The 23,818-nt window shown below is 35.0% G+C and overlaps 1 protein-coding gene across 1 annotated transcript; it reads right to left on the reverse strand.

The window, feature by feature from the left end:
• On the reverse strand, positions 1-22,176 carry tspan15 (tetraspanin 15). The gene is made up of 8 exons (XM_051126267.1): positions 22,001-22,176; positions 17,192-17,377; positions 14,289-14,363; positions 13,570-13,665; positions 10,582-10,695; positions 5,067-5,117; positions 4,572-4,688; positions 1-1,355 (listed from the first exon to the last, which is right to left on the reverse strand). Exons 1-8 carry the CDS (start codon positions 22,082-22,084, stop codon positions 1,194-1,196), a joined length of 885 nt encoding a protein of 294 aa, XP_050982224.1. The 5' UTR covers positions 22,085-22,176; the 3' UTR covers positions 1-1,193.
• Positions 22,177-23,818: the final 1,642 nt, after the last annotated feature.

The raw sequence follows: 23,818 nt of genomic DNA on the forward strand, positions 1-23,818 counted from the left end.
CTCTGTAAACATCATTTATTTATTCATTCAGCAGGACACTCAATGTGTTCAGGGCAATACTCAAGCGTTAACAGTCAGCTCAATACACAGTCATAGAAATCATATAAAGACAGCAGAGAGATCCAAATATAGACCACGAAAAAAAAGAAAAATGTTAAGGCTTAATATTATTATCCACTTTAATGCAATTTAATTTTTTTGCTGAATAATGCAATATTTTTTAGCAAACTTTAAATAAATACATATGGCATCAGGTGATTCTCCTGTCTTTTAATGAAAGAAAGAACCATCTTATGTATTTATTATAAAAACAGGTCAAGATATGCAGTTAACTTGAATGGTCTTTATGCTTTGTACAAATAAAAAGACATAGCAGACAACAGAACAGAGGAGAATATAAAAACCATCACCCTTTGGCGAAAAACACTACAGAAGATGTATATATATAAGATGTACACAAGCAGCTCTGACAGAAATATGTTGTGTTTGAAAAAGGTTCACAGATTAAAACATAATCATCTCATAATATAATGAAAAGTATTTTATTAAATTAAGAGAAAAAACCCGTTTCAGGAAGTAAAGGATTATCAAATAACATTTTTTTTTTACAGTAAATATGGTGAACTAAAGGTTTGGATTTACACAGCTTTTAGGTTTGGAAATGTTTTATAGTCAGGATTTATACGTTACTCATCTTAGACACAATGTACAAACAAAAGAAACAGCACTCTTATTGTGATCACTGTAGCTGCCGTTGTCATAGACTATAACGGTAGAAGTTCACTTATGTGAAGAAAAAAGAAACCTGGAATTTCATTACCTGAGACTGACAGGGTGTCAAGTTTCCCCATTAAACAAAACTAAGCTGTGTAAAATCTAAAGGCATTCAGAGTATACTACTTCAGGTCTGATTTAGTCCTGAGATAGAAGGTCAGTCCCAGCATCAGTAAATTTTGACACAAAAAAATACCCATTTTCAGATGACAGACGAAATAATGTATCCTGAGAGTAACTGTGAAAATGATATTGACAGTACAAAAATGGCTTGCTTGCATCAGTGTCTGATAGTACAAAAGTAACAGCACAGTTGTGTTTGGCAGTGCTACAACGTGTTCATTTCATCCACAGCAGATGACAGTACCTATATAAATCCTTTTACTCTCCAATTTAAGGCTTCTTTTAGGAGTTTGCACTCAGTCAAACAAAGGCATGCATTTGCAGCATTTGGCCCACTTGCTTTGTTTCTTGGCTTTCCGGGGTCCGCCGTCCAGCAGACCATCCATATAGTGTCCATACTCTTCGATGGCATCTTCCACACGGGTGATATAAAGCCAGGTAAAGACCACACCAAAAAACTAAGGAAAATGAAAAGTTATGATATTTGAGTGATTTATTACATGTATTGCAAGCACCCCACAGTATGTCAAATGGATACATTTCTGGACTTTGACTTATCCTTTCCAAAACCCTCAACAGATGACCATTTTGCACTATTTGTGCAGCCTGTTTTTTAATGGTGGCCTGATGCATTCTCATTAACTGTTGCCATGTCTGCAAATCTACTGATGCAACCTGAGGGACTTCCTGATGTATTTGCTCTTGGGGTGAATTTGATGAAACTACATGCTCTGGATATACTGGTCTAATTCTCCATTTATTTTACATATAACATTTTGAAAATTGCTTTCAGTCCCTTTTCAGATGCATATCCTTCAACAGTCCTCCTTCTCTGAGGCTCAAGCAGCTCATTAAGTCTTGACATATTGGTACCGTGTACTTCAATGCTTATCAGATCAGACCAGTTTACTGATGTTTACATAAGGTGTGGTTTGCCAGGTCTGCGTAACAAAAGTCCAATGGCCAATCGAAAAAATAGCTCAAAACTAAACTAGAAATATAATTTGTTCACGCTTCACGTCCATATAATAGCAGTGAATAGCGACAAGCATCAAGCTTATACAATAAGATGTAAAAGCATCACAAAATGATCTTATGCAACATGTGTCGTGTACTCCAAATGTCCTAGAAGTTTATCATAAAGTCTGGTGAAAAACAAACCAAAATTTAATGTACTATTTTATGAAAATCCTGAACTTGGCTGTCGCACTGAGACTTTATTAACGAAGCAGTTCACTATGAAGCACACAATCAAGATTAATAAAAATGTGACAAAATCCGTGTACTCTTCTCTCTCAGATAAGCAGATCTGTTGTGTTCATAATAAGTTATTGCATTCACATTCTGACTATCTGGAGATATTCAACTCAGTGAAGAAAGTACACAGATACTTTTTTTTGTAGACATTGTATTTCATGTCATGTTTTTATTCATTCTAATTTCTTGCAACTTTTCCTAGGTAATTTGACGTGTCGCATCACTCTATGATACTTTTGCTCTTTTTTTAAATGGAATCCCGGGTATTAAGACTTTTATGGCTTAATATAACAGAAATTGTCTCTACTGAAATATGTAGTAGACAACCCACAAAAAAATCTACGCTTTATACATATTTTGGACTGTGGGGGCACCATTATGACGTAAAATAGTGAGCTACTGGCACTAGATGTTGCTATTTTTACACAACTCTAAAAATAAAATACTGATACGATGATCACAAGTGGCATTTCGTAGACGAAATGCAGTACCATCGATTTTCCCACAAGGAGTCTAAACGCCCCCAGATATCGAGTGAAATCGGCACTGAGAAACTCCTTCAGTAGCCCCGGTGTCATGACAAGCGTCGGCATGTTTACATCCTGCCAGGATGGCATCTAGCGTTTCTTGTCTCTGCCGTTTGTAAACTCTTTCAGTAGCTGTGGTCTACTAAAAGCCACAAAGGCATCAGGGCTAAAGTTGAGAGGACAAAGACGCAGGTCTTTAGGAAGTTTTATTCATCCACAGGCATCTTCCAATTTTTTTCTCTTTTTATTGCTGGGAAAGCAGTAAAATGCAGTTACATCACTTCTCTTGTTGCCCTTCGACTGAAAATTCAAACCAAAAGCCACACAATATGGCATTGTATCAATATTTTATTTTCCAAGTTGTGTTGAGGTAATAATAGCAACAGGTAGTGCCAGTAGCTCACCGAATGCAGGCATTTCACGTCATCGAAATAATGGTGCCCCCCGATAGTCCAAAACATGTATAAAATGATGATTTTCAAAATAACGCAAGTCTTTCTTGAGTTTTCTACTACTCAGTAAAAGACATAATTTACGTTATATTTAAGCCATACAAGTCCCTTTAAAAGCTTGATGCTGGTTGCTATTCAATGCCATTATATGGATGAGCATGTGTGGGACATTTCTTTAAAGTTTGCCTTTTGTGGTCAAAAAAACACTAAAGAAGGGCATACGCCATTAGAACAACACATGGGCGAGAAAATTATGACTTAATTTTCATTTATGGGTTAAATTACCTTTTAATCTGCACACTTTGTGCTGTAGCTATACAATTTGTGCAGTAATATAAATCTTTTAATAAACATCTGGGATGGTTTACAGTGTGGGCAGACTGACTAATGACTTTCCCCAACTGTGAATCGCCATTTACAGACAAACTATGAAACTAATTACAAAAGCATCTCAGTATCAAGAATTTTCTCGAAAGAAAAGTCCCACCACTCCTTCACTTATATAAACATAAACAAAAATCAGACTGAAAACAGTCAGATGGAAACATTACAATCCAATATGATGTGAATGTTGAAGTCATTGCTGGCAAAGCTATATTAAAGTCTTTTTCAACAATACCTGTGCTTATCACAGATCTTCTGGCATCATTTCCTGCGAAACAGCCTACAGATAGGGGACTGTCTGACCTAATAGAAACTTAGCCCTGTTCCCAGCACCTCTAATGTACTGGAGCCTTTATAAGAAAGAATTAAATTACATTTGGTGCGCGTGTGCTTCCTGTGTTGGTGGGCTATTATCGAAGTTGAAGCATTATTGAAATTACTACAAAATGGACTCAAAATTTACGTGATTATGATAATCTACATCTGTGACTGTGCTGTGGTGTTTTTCAGCGCATCAAGGCACCTCTTTAACACTGGTTAAAGTGGGGGGACACTCAGAAACAGCTGCACATCAGAGGCTGCTTTGAGGTGAATCAAAATTCCAGACTGCTAATTTGTTAAAAACATTTCTACTCATGGTAGTCTTTTAAGAAATATTAAATTCATGCAAACCATGTCTCTCTCACCTCTCACCTCTCCAACAGTGTGGAAAACGCTTAACGAGGGGATCTTTTATAAAAGGGTTCTTAATGACACTGAATTTATGAGTGGGCACAGGTAATGATGAAACCTGAATAAAGAGTAGATGAAATCTCCACATAAAGTCAAATTCTTGGTCTTTTGAGGAGAAAAACTATTGGCATTTTTTGTTTTGGCAAGTTTTGTCAAAGTAAATATATAAATAGGAATATTAGGGTTTCCCCAAAAAAAAAAAACTTTCCTGGCAAGCTTACAGACTTCTAATTAAAAAGTGATAAGAGCATGTATGTTTTATGTACAGCAGATCATTTGTATATTTATGTAAACAATCAGTACCTTTTACACCAAGTCTTACCTGAGGAACTAAGATGCCCATAAGAAATCCAGCCATGATTTTATAGTTGTCCATGAACCAAATGAAGACGGCGTTCGTGCAACCACGGGTGTAGATCTGTTCTACATTTTCTAGCCTCTGTAAGCAAAGGTCAGGCAATAGAAATATTACTTTGCAGAGTTAAAAAGACTGCCATCATTACATGTCTCATTAACGTTATTGACATTAACATGTCTCATTATAAGTTATTGATTGAAAATGTATTGAAATAATTGGATGCTGTTATGAGGCAGATCATCATTCATCTGTGGTGCTGCATATCCTCACAGCTTGTTAAAATTCAAAGGTGGTTCTCATTACTCTTCTCAGATGATCAGACCTTTGACCTCTGTAAACGACCGCATTTATGCCAGGTGGATCGACACAGGACGCTTTCAAATATCTAAATGGACTTAAAGTAGCCTAAAACTTTCTTTGTTCACAAATGCAGATGTGAGAGGTGATCAGGGCACATACCTCTTTCTCCAGGACCTTGTATCCACACATCGTATTAACAACTTCAGAAGGCTGTAACAGACAAGCAAATGCAGTCTTAATATTTTCAGAAAGGTAAAACACTTAGGCCCAGTTTCACAGACATGGCTTAGCCTAAATCAGGATTAGGTCGTAGTTCAATTAGGACATTTAAGTAGTTAATATATACATTACTGGTGTGCGTCTTGAGACAAAACAAAGGCCCGGATATATTTTAAGATCAGTCAGTGCAAGTTTCTTTCAGTTGAAACAGCTCAGATTTACGTTTTAGTCTAGGACTAGGCTTAAAGGAGAAGTCCACATCCAAAACAAAGATTCACATAAAATGTACTTAACCCCTCGTCATCCAAGATGTTCATGTCTTTGTTTTTCAGTCGTAAAGAAATTATGTTTTTTGAGGAAAACATTTCAGGATTTTTCTCCATATAATGGACTGATATGGTGCCCCGATTTTGAACGTCCGAAATGCAGTTTAAATGCAGCTTCAAATGATCCCAAATGTGGTTGTAAACAAGTCCAGCCGAGAAAGAAGGGTCTTATCTAGCGAAACGATTGGTTATTTTCAATAAAAAAAAATATAATTTAAATACTTTTTAATCTCAAACACTGGTTTTGTCTCGCTTTCCCTGGTTCAAGACAGTTAGGGTATGTCGAAAAACTCCAATCGTATTTTCTCCCTCAACTTCAAAAATCATTTCAAAATCATCCTACATTGCTGCAGAAGTACCGACACAGTCTTTGCAAGTGAACATGCAAAGAAAATCAAACACCCTTAACAAAAAAGGTAAAACAGTGATATAGGATTATTTTGAAGTTGAGGGAGAACATGAGTTGGGAGTTCTTCAACATACCCTAACTGTCATGAACCGGAAAAAAACAGTCCAGGCAGAGTAAGACAAGATGAGCATTTGACATTAAAAAGTATATAAAAATGTATTATTTTTATGAAAACAACCGATCGTTTGGTTAGATAAGACCCGTTCTCGGCTGTGATCATTTACAACTGCATCTGGGATCGTTTGAAGCTGCATTTAAACTGCATTTTGAAAGTTCAAAATCGGGGCACCATATCAGTCCATTATATGGAGAAAAATGCTGAAATGTTTTCCTCAAAAAACTATTTCTTTACAATTAAAGAAATAAAAGACATGAACATCCTGGATGACAAGGGGGTGAGTACATTATATGTGAATCTTTGTTTTGGAAGTGGACTTCTCCTTTAAGCCTTGTCTGTGAAACCAGGGGTTAGATGCATACAGTAACTTTTTATCTTTATGTATTTTAGGCATGAACTGTGAGATTTGTAAATGTACTGATTTGAAAAAAAAAAAAAAAAAAAGCAAAACCTCTGAGGAAAAAAAAAAGACATTTAACATTCCCAACTTGCTGGATCACAGGTACCAAATTACACTTGGTGCTGATTAATGACTAGCTCACTCTGTACGTAACAGGTTTCCATTACACTAGCTTTGATCCCTGTTTTGTCATTCTGAGTTACAGAAGTTTTCTAATGCAGTGCTAAGACCACTAAGCTTTATAAATGATGCTGAAATCATTCTGTGAGTAACTGTGCACATTCTGATTACATTCAAATAGTTACTTCACTTAGAAATTAAAATTCTGTCATCATTTACTCATCTAATGCCGTTTCAAATCCACAAGACTTTGGTTCATCTTTAAAACCCAAATGAAGATATTTTTAGTGGAATGACTTCAATCTCTCCACTAAAAGTTCAAGCAGCTTTCGGTCAATGCACTAATGTGCATTCATCAATGCTTATATATAAATAGAAGCTTATGTTAAATGTATTCATCATATAAAGTGATAGTGTCTCTTCATAAGAGTTGGACTGAACTGCTTGATTCATATGGGTTTCTTTCCTGATGTCTTTGTGATTTTTCATCTTATAAACTTTAAATGGAGGGACAGAAATCTATCAGATTTCATTAAAAATATTTAATTTGTGATTAAAAGATTAACAAAATCGTATGGCCCTGGAACATCATGAGGGTGAACAATTGATGTCAATTTTAAAGGATTAGTTCACTTTCAAAATAAAAATGTTCTGATAATTTATTCACCCCCATGTCATCCAAGATGTCTTTTTTTTCTTCAGTCGCAAAGAAATCAAGGTTTTTGAGGAAAACATACCAGAATTTTTTTTCAATATAATGAATTTCAAAGCGACCCAACAGGTTTAACGTCCAAACTGCAGCTTCAGTGCAGCTTCAAAGAGCTCTACACGATCCCAGCAGAGGAATAAGGGACTTATCTAGCAAAACGATTTATATACTTTAAAATTAATATAATATAAAATAAAATTTATATACTTTTTAACCACAAATGCTCGTCTTGCACCAGCCCAACCTACATGTGACGTAGGCGGAAGTACCGACCCAGTGTTTACAAAGCGAAGGTGCAAAGATAGTCAAACATCCTTTACAAAAAAGGTAAAACAACAGTGTCAGACGATTTTGAAGTTGGAGGAGAAAATGAGATGGAGTTTTTCATCCTACCCCAACTTTCTGAACCAAAGTATGAAGAACTAACCACGCATAACCTTTCCAAAATGATTACGTATACGACTGATCGGTTCACTAGATTAAGACCCTTATTCCTCGGCTGGGATCGTGTAAAGCCCTTTGAAGCTGCATTGAAACCCATTGGCTCCCATTGAAGTCCACTATATGGAGAAAAATGCTGGAATATTTTCCTCAAATCCTTAATTTCTTCTAGACTGAAGAAAGAAAGACATGAACAACTTGGATGACATAGGGGTGAGCAAATTATCAGGACGTTTTTTTTTCTGGAAGTGAATCCTTTAATTTTGCGGTGAAATATCTCTTTAAATCAGTGCGTCATGACCTCTTAAAAATGGAAATGCTTCCATATAGAGTTTTCAATGCTATATGTTTGATGATGACAGGAACATCTTACATTTGGAAGATGTACATCAGGAGACATGCCAAAAAAGCAAACTGATGTGTGGATTGAGAATTTTATAAGTCATTTAAGATCACCAAATTTAGATCAAGGGAATGTAAAAATATTTTATTTGTTATTAAAAAAAGTTTTTTTTGAATTCAGTTTGGTATAGATGGTATCAATCAAAAAGCTACACTGTTCAATATATTTGCAATTGCACTGGGATTTTTGTTTTTGGGAAATGCGTCTGCCTAAATATTCTATTCAAATTATTTCTTCATACACTGAGCTGGCTAGGTGATATAAGATTTTAAAAGTTTAGTAGCAAAGAAACAACAATGAACAACTGATCTCCATCAGGCTTAATGGAGTGGCATTAAAGATCATTTCATTGGCATTTAAAGGTAATGTCCTCAGATTACGTTATGATATTCAATTTCAGACAAAACTTTCTTATATAATCTTCATATACAGACAGCAGGATTGCTTTGTCTTAAACTGAAGTAGTGATGAGGTAATGCTTGTCCATAGGTAATCTGCACACAGCTGGATGTCAGCAAAACAGGCTCTGTGCTTTTTCCAAAACTAATGAAAAATGAATGTCCTTTGACTGTGAGACCTGCTTTAGTACTGCACTTTAGAGGACCTATTTTTTAACTGTCCTATGCAGCTTAAAAATGTGCTCTTTTAATATTCAAGTAAATGTAATTTCAAGCTGGGTCGTGTAACCAAAGCTCTGGCTTGTGCTGAGAATGACAAAAATAGCTGCTGTTTTTATCACCACATACCATAACAATATATTATGAACTAGAACAGATGGGTCACTTCATGTTAAGCAGCACATTTTCATGTCCCCATCATATGCCATTTAATGGACTTTCTAAGACAAACTTGCTTATTAGATTTAGCAAAGTGATCTATGCTTCTATCTAACAAAACTCAGGTTCCTTCCAACATTGTAGTTTTTGGCACAACAAAAGCAGTGCAAATATCCCAGCCTGAACTGACACTCATGTAAGCGAACTCTCAATGCCTCACTGAGCAACAGCTAGCTCTAGTTCTTTATTTCCAACCTGTTAGACGTCTCATTCATGTTATTCCCACTGTGTAAATAATCAAGCTATTAATCAATGCTTCATCAGAGCTTATTTTTGAAAGCCTGGTACCCTTTTATAGACATACTTCTTAAAATATAACACAAGAATAACACAAGAATATTCACTTTTAGCAGTTATAGATTTCAAAAGGTACACAACACAGAAATGACCCAGATAACGCAGGATTATTATGTGCTCAACATTTCCATAAATGAACAAAAGTAAAGCAAAGCAACTGGGTATAATGAAAACTGGAAAACCTGGGCAGAAAAACACCATGCATCATTTCAAAAATATAATGCGTGGACAAAGTTCTTTCCAAGTTCACAGAGAGTAGTGCCATTGTTTTTGCACCTGTAAAATTCAGAATGTGCCAGTTAACTGAAACCGAAAGCAGAATGGGACAAAGCAAAACTAACAGAGAAATGCTAAAACACAAAATGACAATTTTTTAAATGCTTAACATCTGCCCACATTTCTCCCTTTAATCTCCTTTCAAGTGAGCAAACAGTAACCTCATGAAAGACTCAAACACAAGAGCAATAAATGCGTTTGTTTCCCGTCAAGTGAAACAGGGCTGATTTAAATTTAGAATTTATGTATTTGCTCCCATTCAGTTTATGAGCTAACACTTAAAATGCACTTAAAATGGCCAGGATTTTATTTCTTCGTAAAAGAAGGTTTGTTTATTTAGGTTGTTTAACAGCCAACAGCATCGACTTAAAGTTTACAGACATACAGCAATATTTGTTTATGAAACGTTCAAAAAGATCCTGGAGATAAGAGGACTGTGGGAAACATGCTTTAGGAATCTTAAGAGATTATCTTCTGCATTAACAGGGCACCAAATTAATTGAAGTAGTAAAGTAATTGTCCACTTAGTGGTGAAATAAATTATTCTTTTAATCGGCTTCAGACAAATACAGTAGTTTGACTATTTGGTCTAATGTGTAAACAAAATAAAAAAAAAAAAAATTGAAAGAAGTTTCAGTTGTTTTAAAATATTATTTAAAATAACAGTTTTTTTTGTTAATTTGACTATATTTTACAACATTTATAATATATTTTTAAATACATTTTAATTTGTATATATATTTTTTTAATTTATTCCCTTAACAGCTGAATTTTCAGCAGTCATTACTCATCTCCAGTGTCACATGATTCTTTAGAAATCATTATAATATGCCAATTTGCTTTTCAAAAGAGCAGCATTTATTGAATGTCAGTGTAAATCAATGTAATGTGTCCTTGCTGAATAAAAGTATTAATTTTTTTTTTAAATATAAACAAACAAAAAAAAAACCCTTATTGACTCCAATCTTTTGAACGGTTTTGTGCATTTGATTTATGACAAACTAGAGTCATATTAATGTGATTCTTACTGCAAGAGTTGTGTTAAACACCAAACATAACATAATAAGTATAGTGTATACATTCACACTGTAAGTAGAACGAAAAATATTCATAGACAAACCTTGCTTATACAACAGGTGTAAGGCACTGCACATGCTAGCGGACCAGGAGCAGAGCAGTTATGATACATGTTCACTTTCCAGTCCGTGAAGTCGGTTCCCCCACAGCATTTGAACTGGAAAAACAAAAATCAAAGCAGTAAAAGATTATTTAGATTATCTTACAGAGTGAAATATCAGCAAAGAGTAAGGGTAAGAATAAATGTAAGGCCGATTATATTTGGAAAAGATGACTGTTTTCTCATCTAGCGCACCTGAAGACAGTGACTACAGGAAGAATATTTGTACATTGCGTTTTAAAAACAAAATCTGGGTAATGTGCAAACGGTTGGATACGAGTTGAATTTGCTTATGTGTCATCAGCTGAACTGCACCTAGGTTGACAGGGCATGAAACATGAGAGATAAAATGAATAATCTGAGCTGCTCTGTATTCATTTACTGAGCCAAAATGTTCATGAATAAATATTAGTCTCCTGTCTTCCCTCAAAGAATGGCACAATTCATATTCGAGCCCTTTAGCTCATTTAAATGACAGTGAATAACATTAGAGATAATTACTTGAGCAATTGCTTGATTCTCTTATAATAAACCTATCTCATACTAATGTACAAGAATTATATAAACAAAGAGCATAATTGTTTGAATGTCGGTCACAAAACAAATAAATGAGGAATGACCAGAACACCACTGGGAATTAAGTCACAGCAGCCAGAGAGAAAACAGAAAACACAAACTATTTTCTGAATCATAGGGTCCTGGATAGTGTTCACCGCTTTCTACAATACTGAGAAGCGGATATCTTAGCAAAACTTGCTCAATTGGAATGCATTCCAACGTTGCCCGATACAGACAATACTTAATCCACTAAAATAGAAACTACATCAGAGACGATTTAAGCCGAATAAAACAACACTTCTTTTCACTCCTTATTTTAAAATTTGTGATGTACTGAAGGGGTGCAAAATGATTGTCAGGTTTTGTTTCTCTCTCTCGAAATCTTGTGAATTAATATTCTGATGTAGACCTGCTTCCTGCGATGTTTTCATTTTCCTTCAGATCGAACACACATGCCCTCTACGATCTGGAATCTTATTCAAGTTAATTTTCCTGTGAAGTAGAAACAACAAATTCCTACTGTGTCATGTTGAGCTCATTGGGATACTGTTTGACAGAAGCCTTCGCATTAAAAAAATTAAATAAAAAAAATAATTCAAACCACAATGAAAGACTGCTGTGACAGGCACCGAAGGTTGTTTAAACAGAAAAATAATCCCTTTATTTTAACAATGGGCCAAACAGAATGTGCTAAAGCTTTTCCTTTGGACCATCACAGTGTGAGGAATGATTACTTGAAATCGACTGTTCTTAGAGGTGCCGCTTTACTTAGTTTCTTTGAAGTCAAGGCAGAAAGGAGTTTGCTAATAAAATGAAATTGCTGTAATATTTCTGAGCGCTGCTGAAACAGCTCGCTGTAATTACTCGTATCAAACAATGGTACATGCAGATGCTCTGGGTGAGGTTGTGCAGCCGGTGGAGTGGCACAGAGTCATTCTCGTGCACTTGAATGCACCACCAAGCCACTGGGCTCTCGTAGAGTGTTGCAATTGTAATGTCTGAACAATCAAATGTAGCAGATGTGTCTGCTGGGTGCCTAACATTTTAAACTACAAGCAGTGCTCTTTAAATGGACTTGTCCTATAAATAAACACAAAGGGTTTTCTGAAGGTTGGTTTCAATGTGTTACTTCCGAATGCACTCAAGGAGTTGTTGTACCTAATTAATGGTCTTAAAAATAAAAAAGTAAAATAAAAACACATAAAAACATGAATAACCCAATTAATCAAATTCATAATAAAAAAAAATGACTAAGGGTTATAAGGGTCAATTTTTTGAAATTGAGATTTATACATCATCTGCTGAATAAAATAAACTGAATAAATAGAATAAATAAAATAAGCTAAATACATAAGCTTTCCATTTATGTACGGTCTGTTAGGATAGAACAATACTGGGTCGAGATACAACTATTTGAAAATCTGGAATCGGAGGGTGCAAAAAAAAAAAAAAATCAAAATATGAGAAAATCGCTTTTTAAGTTGGTCAAACGAAGTTCTTAGCAATGCACATTACTAATCAATAAATAAGATTTTAAAATATTTACAGTAGGAAATTTACAAAATATCTTCATGGAACATGATCGTTACTTAATATCCTATTTTTGGCATAAAAGAATAATCAATAATTTTGACTCATACAATGTATTTTTGGCTACTGCTACAAATATATCTGTGCTACTTAAGACTGGTTTTGTGGCTCGGGGTCACAAAGATTCATCTCCAGAGCTGCTCTGAGATTTCACTTCACTGACATTTCACTATTTAATTTGATAAAAATCTGCAAATAAATGTTCTCTCCAAGGTCTTCACTATAAACTGCAAAATAAAAGTTCTGTTCCTGAAAAATGACAGAATTGATTACAAGAAATTATAAAGAAAACCCCTGTTTTGCAGCCCTTTATTTGAAAAAAAAATAAAATAAATAAATTTTATTACAATCTTTAAAATATTAATTTAATTAAAACTTTTTATGCAATAAATTTGAATTAAATCAGAACAATCCAGAAAAAAATTAAACAGAATATAAGATTTTATATTGCCCTATTATTGTAAATATTTTTTATGAATTATTAAATTTAAATGATTAGAAATTATGAAAAATAAAAACCTCGGAAATATTTTTTGCTGGATTTAGCTGGATGCTAGTTTTACCAGCTTCTTTTATTTTCACCAACAAATTTTAAAAAAAGCTTGAAATTCAACAAAACAGAATGAGTTTGCCAATGGCAATGTAGAGTGAGTACATACAGAGAGATCTGGACCTTCACAGTTTCAGAATGTGAAACTTCAAGATCAAGATGCTTTCAATGCAATCTTAAAAAGTCAGAATATTAAATATGTACCTTTCATGTGTCCATGATAAATCCCTTACCGTTTTCTGAACAAAGTCCATGATGTTTTTGAAATCAAGGTCATCATAGTAATTCACTATCCCTTTACGAATGTTTTTGTTGAGAAGGTCCTCTGTCTGTTTGACAAAAAAGTCAGTGTTATAACAGGAAGATGTTATTTTTGCAAAACAATGTAACAAATTTGATTTCTTTTAACATGGAATGTTGAGCTTTTGTAGTTCCTTTCATTTGTTTTGAAGCAAAAGTAGAAATAAACTCAATAAAACTGTAATATCTGAGGACTGGTGCAACTGGTTGCTTAAAAATATGACTGCTATTAAGTACACAATGATGGTAATTATGCTCAGGCATAAAAATTAATTTTTTAATGACTGTTGAAATGTCAAGCCAAACAAATTAGCACATCCAGCAGATGCTGAAATACAACCTCATCTAATCAGAAAACAGTCATGACCCAGCAACCATGTAACAGTGCTCACGATTATCATTTTCAAATGAGCATGGATCCCATTAGCCCAAAGAAATTAATAACAAAGAAACTGCCAAAAGTTATTGTCACATTGCATAGCTAATGACTATAAAATACTGCCATACTGAATTCTGTATATAAACATTTCTTTCTGTGATCCACGTCACAGACTGCCACTTGGAAGTGTACATCAAAAAACAGTCTTATTATAAAGCAAGGGATTTGTCAAGAACATTATACATGAAACAAGAAAAATAAAAATGACTGTACCTGTCTCCTAAAGATCAAAGCAACAATCCCACTGGCGAGCTCCAAAATAAGACAGAGAGCCAGCATGTAAAGAAACTGCAAGGCAACAGTAAACAGTGGGTCTCAAGTTAAAGAGGAATGCGTACATTACAGAAACAAAGGAAACACAACAGTCGCACGCCTCAGTTTCTGCATTACATAGGCACTGAGTCTGTCTATATGTGTACAGCACCCAGTGAGATTTTCACAAGGCAGATGGACCAGCAAATACAATTAGCTCACAACATGATTCAATTCCAATCAGATTGTTGTCTAGCTAGTGTGTGATTAGGGAACTGTAATAAAAGAGATCTGAAACAGGATGCACTCTTAGTACTGTTTGTCATTTTCAATCCTGCTGATAATAATTGCACTTTAAGAATCGAATTTGATAGCCCTGCTTTCACCTTGTGATCTTTAGGCAAATGAGAGTGGTAATTTTCATATTGGATCTGACAGGTATTTCAGTTAACGTTAACTCTACATCAGGTGATCTGATGTTTGACGTGTAGTCAGAAAGTGTTATTCAAATTATTCCTTTATTCAAACTGAAAAATGACTCATCCCTTTATAAACTAGTATAGTGTGGTTTGTTTTGCTACTTTTCTTAGTATAAGTGATTTAAAAGTGACATGATCGGGTCCCTGGTGCATCCACCATCCCAGAAAATGTGAGAAAAAAAACAACCCAGTAAATTTTTTTGGTAATCTTTCTCTACAAGCTTGTGATGTAATGTATAAAGGAGATCTTATTATAATATTAGTGCCTCTTAATCTGCATGTTTCCATCAAAGGCACCATCATTTTGTTTTGCAAGCGACAACAGTGTACCGTTTACTGTATATTATGCTGCTGCTACACACACCTAATATAAACATGCGATTTCATTCCCAGCTGTTTACCTTCATAGACATAACCAACTGTTTTCGTAACTCCTGTGTGTTTTTAACATGCCATGTGACAGCCGCTTTCTGATCGCATTCTTCGGATGTGCGCTCATAAAACCGTATATCAGAAGTTTAAACTAATATGGCTTAAAGGGGTCATTGGATGCCCATTTTCCACAAGTTGATATGATTCTTTAGGGTCTTAATGAAAAGTCTCTAATATACTTTGATTAAAAATTCTCAATGGTTTTGTAAAACAACACCCTTTTTACCTTGTCAAAATCAGCTCTGCAAAAATCATCTCATTCTAAGGGGTTGTTCCTTTAAATGCAAATGAGCTCTGCTCACCCCGCCCCTCTCTTCTCTCTGTGGAAAGACGGTCGTTTACATTAGCCGCATTTAGCCGCTAAACTTCCTAACTACCACGTTATAAGGAAAGGTGATCGCAAAGATTCATAAAAAAAACCCTTATACTCACTTTTGCTGTAAGTGGAGCTGGATCATGAATGATTTGCGTGAACATAGACAGATATATGTAGATCGGGAGGTGCACTCACTTCACAAACAAACGTAATCTACTGCATCTTCAGCGGCTCAGATGTCGGGAATAAATGACGACCGCTATGTTCATTATTACATCCAGCAACACAACACCTCAATCGCTCAATCAGAGATATTCTTGTCCAGCTTACACCCCTGCTCCGGCATGGAAACATCCCTGCTCCGGCATGGGCGAACTGTTACAGCTGATTCGAGGTAAAACGCTCATGTCAATCAACTATCATGGGAGCGGCCTCTGTCGGTGTGACGCCACACCGACAGGCATCTGAGAACGGCTTGATTTGAAAAAGGGGATATTATTTTTACAGATTCATAAAAAAAAACTGCTTGGATTTTTATCATTATAGTATAGATTTGTACATACACTGCCAACACACATTAATGTTCAAACAACATGAAAAAGTGAACTTAGCATCCGATGACCCCTTTAAAGCGCATGATTTCAGTACGACAGATGTGATCATCAAAACTAAACAGCTGTTTTTTGGCAGAGTATCTGAGATACGAGTTGTAAAGGCACAGCCCTATTCTGGAAAAGGGGGCGGGGAGCAGCAGCTCATTTGCATTTAAAGAGACATGCACAAAAACTGTGTGTTTCTGCTTCCACTCAAAATGATATAATACACGATCTGTGGGGTATTTTGAGCTGAATCTTCACAGACACATTCTGGGGACACCTGAGACTTATATTACATATTGTAAAAGGGGCATGATAGGTCTCCTTTAAGTAAAAACTTTTTCTGCTTTCTGCTGTTGACCCACAACAAACAGTGCTAATAAACACTCACAATGTGATATAATACTACCAAAAAAAATTATAATTCTCCCCTTTAACTCCATACCGAAATCCCAGATAGCTAGACAATGAAAATATACATATAAATAAATAAATAAATAAATAATTTGTGTTTGGGACACTGTGAGCACGGAGACTGTAGTGTACACCGTGTTTGAAAATGCTTAAATGTTTCATATGAATAAACAGTGCTCATAAAGGGCTGTTGAGACAGTATTCTCAAGTGAAATAAGTTGAAGCTTGGACCCAGAAACAGCAATCGTTGGACACATTACGTCATCACTTAATAAGCGAAGATATTTTGAAAACAGTTTTGTCCATATAATAATAGTCCATGTGGACCATAATAACACTAATCACTGACTTTCAATGTATGGACAAAAACAAAACATTTCTTCTGCTCCCCTAAATAACGAAAGTCATACAGGTTTGGAACAACATAAAAGGGTAAATAAATAATGACAGGATTTTCATTTTTGGGTGAACTATCTCTGATACTTCATGTTTGCTTTCTTCAAAAAGCATCATTATAAACAACAGAATACGAAGTGTTGTGTACAGATGGTTTATGCTGAAGTATAGTGTTTGTGATGTAGAGGACACTACTATATGCAAGAGTCTGATGGAAAAACGAAAACTTACCACTTTGAGAAGGCACAAGTTGTCTCTGAGAGATGCCAGAACCCCGATGAAGGAGACGATGAACATGATCACACCGAGCACAATGAGGATAATGGCAGGAGCCAGGAATACTCCTTCCAGCGTTTTGTACTGTTGCCTCTCCACCTCCGCATAAATGCCAATGGCTAAAATAAGGCCCCCTATCAGCTGAAACAAATCACACAAATCAGACCACTTGGGTTTAATGCAAAATCACATTACTGATAGGATGATAGTCACTATTTTAGCAATATTTAGCAATATAGGCAAATAAGTTTAAAATAAAAACACAAAAGAATACATGAAATATGTTTAGTCACATTCAGGGCCTCAAAAAGCCAAAAAAATTGATATTATTAAACCTTCTTTAGTATCTTTTTCATATTTAAAGATATTATGATTAAAACAAGAGCCACGAAGAGCAATGTGAATCAGTGACCTCCTGAGTTAATGTATTCTAACCTTGAATCTTAATAGCTCCCCAATGCGCTGAGTGCGATTTCCATTCGGAAATATTCTACATGATTATCATACTCTACTGGATCTAAGATGTGGTTGACTAATTGAAGAATTAAAGCATGTGCTGTGAACCCCAAAGCATTTCTGTCACGATAAAGAATAGTAGTAGATGTGGGATTCAGATGAAGTTGTGCAAAACTGACGTAGAACAGCAAATGCACTTCTGTATCCCTGAGAAACAAACACTGAGCTCCAGTGACATGGCTTAATGGCATAATCAAATGATAACCATCATAATGCTGCCCTGGTAATTACAGTAAAACCACTCCACGCCTGAGAACTCGTTGTGTGTGTGTGAACATGTCTGTGTGTGCATATGGGCTGTACAACACATTTGTTGTGGTAATGCATTCCTTTCTCATTCAACACCAGCATGCAGTCTGTACGGATAAGTTGTAATCTTTTTCCTCAAATGAATCATTGGTATGTACTGGGTTGTTTTCAATGGGATGCCTCCTCTAAAGCAATCACATGAGAAAATAACTGGCGGTGCATAAATAAAACAAAGTGAATATTATAAACTCAAATAGTGTGTAAATCACTCGATACTGTATTGTTCAACAGTGTGTCAAGTTTCAGAGGGAGGCAGCTAAACTGTATAGTGAATGTGAAGGGGCGTAAACTGGTCAAGCTGGTGGAAATGAAAGGAGTAATTACAGAGTAGACGACTCACCCACTCAGATTACTTATAGTCTCGTCCAAATTGAAATGAACTTGAAACATGAAATGTTCTGTGGGTGATCTGGAGTTAATGAAGGTCTATTTAGTTTGGTTAAATTAAAGGTCCACCTCCGTGTCTACCACCATCATTAGTTTACAGAGGGTTTGTTGACTAACAGGGTTAAAAAAATAAAAAGGGTGGCTATCTATATCAGTAAACAATATATGTTTAAAATAAACAAAAGCATGGTACAGTATTTTTTTTATTATGAAGCAATACAAAACTATTAACACATATAATTTTTAAAAATGTTTTTGAATTTTGAAGCAAGTCTTTTATGCTTATCAAGGCTGCATAAATTTAATCAAAAACTGCAATATTGTAAAATATATTTACAATTTAAAATAAATGTTTTGTATTTTAATATATTTTAAAACATAATTTATTCCTGTGATGGCAAAGCTGAATTTTCATCACATCCTTCAGAAATCATTCTGATATGCTGATTTTCCGCACTGGAAGCATTTCTTATTACTATCAATGTTGAAAACATTTGTGCTGCTTAATATCATAAATGTCTTTACTGTCACTTTTAAAATTAATGCCTCTTTGCTGAAATTTTTATTATTATTTTTTTTTTAATCTTACTGATCACAAACTTTTGAACAGCAATGAGAATTTGATGTGACTTGATTTTAATCATTTTATATACAAACATAAAAGAATGTGGCAGTATTGATTAACCCAGATGTGTAACCATTACTTAAACATGAATTTACATAAAAAAAAAAAGAGAAGCAAAGTCCTCTCTGCTTTTCAGAAGACTGTCATTATAATGGTTTTAATTTTATATTTATTAGTTATAACATCAAAATTACAACAGCTAAGTCCTTTATATATTGAAAGACTTGGGAAAATAAATTAAAAAAAAAAAAAAAGAAATGCTTTTATGCTCAGATTCTTCAATAAGGTTCCAAAAGCTGCCTGAGAAATTGGTTGGAAAGTGTCAACCAGATTTATGACCTTTGGCAGACTATAAAGAATGAAAGCATAAAGGTTAATGGAGTTTGAGACCACCACCTCCTTATTTCAACAGAAATTCTCCCAGGTTGAAGCTGGCTCCACCTGGGTGGTCATAATTTATAATCCATTTATTTTCAGGTGCGTTTATGTCAAACCATATTGCACATTTTTAAGCAATCTAGAAAACCTCTAGCACATACTTCTGTGAATTCAAAATTATTTCCAAAAATCCAAAACTGCCATTAAGCCAATCTGTAAACTTAGCACACTTCAACAAGTTGTACGCATGAAAAACAAAATAATGCCTTTTATCAATCAGCATGAGTGCACATTAATCAACAGAGACGGTAAAAACAGAAGTACTCCCTCGCCTTCGTGAGCAGAATAGCCATGCACACATATTAATTTACCCTTACAACCCTGTGTGAGGCACGTGCAGTGTACTCTTATGAAACCCGTGATGAAAGCAGCACAGAGTGTGTGCTGGGTCAGCCAGTACTATAATACTGGTGCCAATGGGCCACTGAGAGCCTTGGCTGGTGGCATAATGGTCTGAAATGGGGTCCTATGGGGCCCATTGTTTGTGATGTCAGTGTGATGGGTTCAACATGTGCAGACCTGCTCTTGACAGAAAACAGGGAGAGAAGCACAGTGGTGCAGCCCGTAGCATTTCAAACCTCTGTAGTCACATAGAGCAGCTTTGGCACCAGCCTTTTACTCACAATAATCATTTTCAAATGTCAGTAACAGATTAGAATAAAGATAACTACAGAATATCATAGTCCTTATGCCATGACAGCACCTCAAATTTGAATAACACTTCTATGAAAAGCATATTTGCATATAGGCAATGAAAGGCGTAAGTGTAAGAAAGGCGCATTACAAATGAAATGTATTATTATTATTATTATATAAAACAATATAAATAATACATTCATGGAACAATTGTGAAATGTATATAAAAGATTATTATAAGAGGCAATGAAAAGATGATGCAAAATTATTTATGCAATAGAAAACTCAGTCTAGTGAATAAAGAACATGAAATGTGGAGAACAGAAACAAATAGGCACAGAAAATTAAGCAGTCGCATAGTAATTATAATCTGGATTTCAGTTTAGAATTTTAATCAGATCTGAGTTTGAACTGTTGAAGGAATTTAGAACGGCAAATATCAAGGCTCATATAACCTCAAATGACTCTACAGTTTATTTTCGGTAAGTCACAGGCTGACAACAGTAAATAAGAGTATTAGGTAACTTGGAAACTGAAATACAGAAATACATGCTTGATCATGTTTTGAATTAAAAGCACTGGAATATTCACTATGACTCAACGTACAGTGAAGTACAGCACAATTACATATATATATAGAGAGAGATAGTTGTCTATCTATATAATATTATATATTTTCTTTAATACTATAATTTACCTAAGGTACATCTTTGTATCTTATTTACCCCTAAATGATACATATTAGTACATTAAAGATACATATTAGTACTTCAAACGTAAATATTAGCACCTAATGTGTACACATTAGTAACTTTCGAACGGACACTGGTTAAAAGAAAGTTTGTTTTTCCTAAGAGTGTACAACTATGAGTCTGATACTATAATTTTAATGCATAAAGCACACTCAGAGAACTTATCTTACAATTCCATTTTGGGTCAATCAGACTACACTTGCTTCATGAATTTATTGTAATCCTGGGTTACAATGTTAACAAGACAGGTCTTACAAATAGCAATCTAACTTTATGCTAAAGGCAAAAAAGAAGAATACAGTTTATGAAGATGGGAAAAAAAAGTTTCCATACTGTCAATTTTGTAACACAAATTCAACAATGTTGCTCATATTAACCCGAGTAATGATTATGTGCAAATGAAATACGAATGATGGTTTTAATGCCCTTTGACTCCATGCTAGATAAGGGTCAGAGTTTTTTTTTAAAGTGCATGACTTTGACCACACACAGTATTTTGGTCATCTGATTATCATGCAATCAATAACAGAAGCAAAATAAGCATTAACCACTAAAATAGGACTGTTTCAGTTTCTATCTCCTTCTTTTAAATCTTAATGTTATGTGTTTATTGTTTTGCGTACAGATGAAAAAACATTTTTACAAGAAAGTTGCTATTCAGTGTTTTCATTAGCATACCTGTAACTAACAATTTTTCTTCTACAGAGCAGTCAGATATTTATTAATATATCAACTAATAAACATTTGCAGTGTCATAAAAACATCTGATGTGTTCAACAGCAAGTTACTTTACTAAAGAGATCGATAATTCAATGAAACCCATAAGCCTACAATACAGAAGAAGAGGAGGAGGAGGAGGAGGAGGAGGGTGGGGTCAAAAGCACTGGAACAGGTATACGAGTGACATAATAACATATAATAATATATAACAATATATAAACATAAACTCAAATGTTACTGCTGCAGACTTGTGATATTCAATTATATAATTTCCTTTCGCTTTCGTCTTTACGACTTTTAACACAGCACTTGTGTCCATTTGTTGACTTAGCCTCATAGACTTGCCACACCGATTTATTCTATAATAAAAATCAAACTCACCCAGAAAATTGTTGCGTATATGATTAACGAGAACTTGAGAAAGAGGTACGAGCACCTGTCGCAATATCGGACTTCATTTGACATGTTTAAAAATAACACGAAATACGTTCGCGCACACACTTCCTAGTTTGTTTGTAACTAGTGATGGGTCGTTCTTGAACGATTCGTTCATTTTGAACGAATCTTTAATGTGACTCGGGACGAACGAGTCGCCTCGGGGAGTGATTCGTTCAGTCGCGCATGCGCAACATCCTATTAGGTTCTGTACTGGAATTAGTTCACCTGTTTTAGAGTCGTTCGTTCACCTTATGGGGCTGTCACGTGATGAACGAACGACTCAAACCCGAGGACTCAAAAGATGAACTAATCAATTCTCCTTCCGGCTCAGACTGCATAGGTTAACATTACGGGGATGTCACGTGATGAACGAACGACTCAAACCCGAAGACTCAAAAGATGAACTAATCAATTCTCCTTCCGGCTCAGACTGCATAGGTTAACATTACGGGGATGTCACGTGATGAACGAACGACTCAAACCCGAAGACTCAAAAGATGAACTAATCAATTCTCCTTCCGGCTCAGGCTGCATAGGTTAACATTACGGGGATGTCACGTGATGAACGAACGACTCAAACCCGAGGACTCGAGAGATGAACTAATCAATTCTCTTTCCGGCTCAGACTGCGTTGGTTAGCTAATTGGGCTGTCACGTGATGAACGAACAACTCAAACCCGAAAACTTGTCAGATAAGAGGCGAGGTGAGCGAATCATAGACTAAAGACCCAGGTAAACAATGAATGAATCTTTTCTGTTTCTTATAGCATTATAGTTTTATTTTGTTTGTAGTGTGATCAACGTTTGTGTAAGCAGTAGATGTGTTAGGGAGGTAAAACGTAACATTTTAATTATATTTTGCTAAAATGAACGAAATGAACGAAATGACTCGAAAAAAGATTCGTTCATTTTGCTGAACGAGACTCAAAGGACCGAGTCGGTAAAATGATCCGAACTTCCCATCACTATTTGTAACGTCTACCTGAGTGAGCAGAGCACGCGCTCCATTATCACACAAGCCAATATGAATCGCAATAATTTGATTGACGGGTGATTTGTCCAATGAGAGAGCGGGATTTCAGATAGCGTGTTTACTATTTATATTTCAGGAGTTTATTGTTTTAGAGTTTTAAAGGACATTATTACTTTTTGATTTGACTCTACAATTCATACGAAAATACTATATATTATTGTTGTATAATAATCAATGGTATATAAGGATATGGAATATAATAAACTCCTCAAACATTACCATCTTCGTTATTAGATTTATATATGTAAATAGATTTTAAATAGGTTTTTAACGTAGACACCACTGATTTAACCTATTCTTCCGTTATCTATTTTTGACAATGGATACAGATTTAATCCATAATCACTGGTTTGGAAGAAATACAGTGAACTTTTGTTGTTGTTGTTTTCATATATACACATATATATCACCAAAGCATTGTTTTGCACGAGAAGAACCTTAACAGATTAAGCCCACAAGTCTCTGGCAGGAATTCCCATTAAAAAAAAATAAAAAATAAAAAATAAAAAAAAACAAAGGATGATGAGACAAGGATTGCTAACTTAGTTGTTATAGCAATGTAAAATATTAAAAGAGGGATAAGAAGAGTAATTGCACCAGCCCCCACCTCGGAAAGTACAAACAGATTCAGCAAAAAGGTGAATATTTACATATTTAATTGTCCATTAAAACGTAAAGATATGTCATGATAGCAACTGAATGTAAATTTAATTATTTCACTCAGCTAG

This window comes from Labeo rohita, chromosome 13 (assembly GCF_022985175.1).
Source record: "Labeo rohita strain BAU-BD-2019 chromosome 13, IGBB_LRoh.1.0, whole genome shotgun sequence".
Taxonomy (NCBI): domain Eukaryota; kingdom Metazoa; phylum Chordata; class Actinopteri; order Cypriniformes; family Cyprinidae; genus Labeo; species Labeo rohita.

What these genes read in the sequence shown, in the direction of transcription:
- tspan15 (XM_051126267.1), bottom strand. Translation starts at nt 22,084, where the DNA reads ATGTCAAATGAAGTCCGATATTGCGACAGGTGCTCGTACCTCTTTCTC. An exon ending in TATACGCAACAATTTTCTGG is followed by an intron (nt 17,378 to 22,000) that starts GTGAGTTTGATT and finishes GATTTGTTTCAG; the next exon opens with CTGATAGGGGGCCTTATTTT. An exon ending in CTTTGATCTTTAGGAGACAG is followed by an intron (nt 13,666 to 14,288) that starts GTACAGTCATTT and finishes TTTGTCAAACAG; the next exon opens with ACAGAGGACCTTCTCAACAA.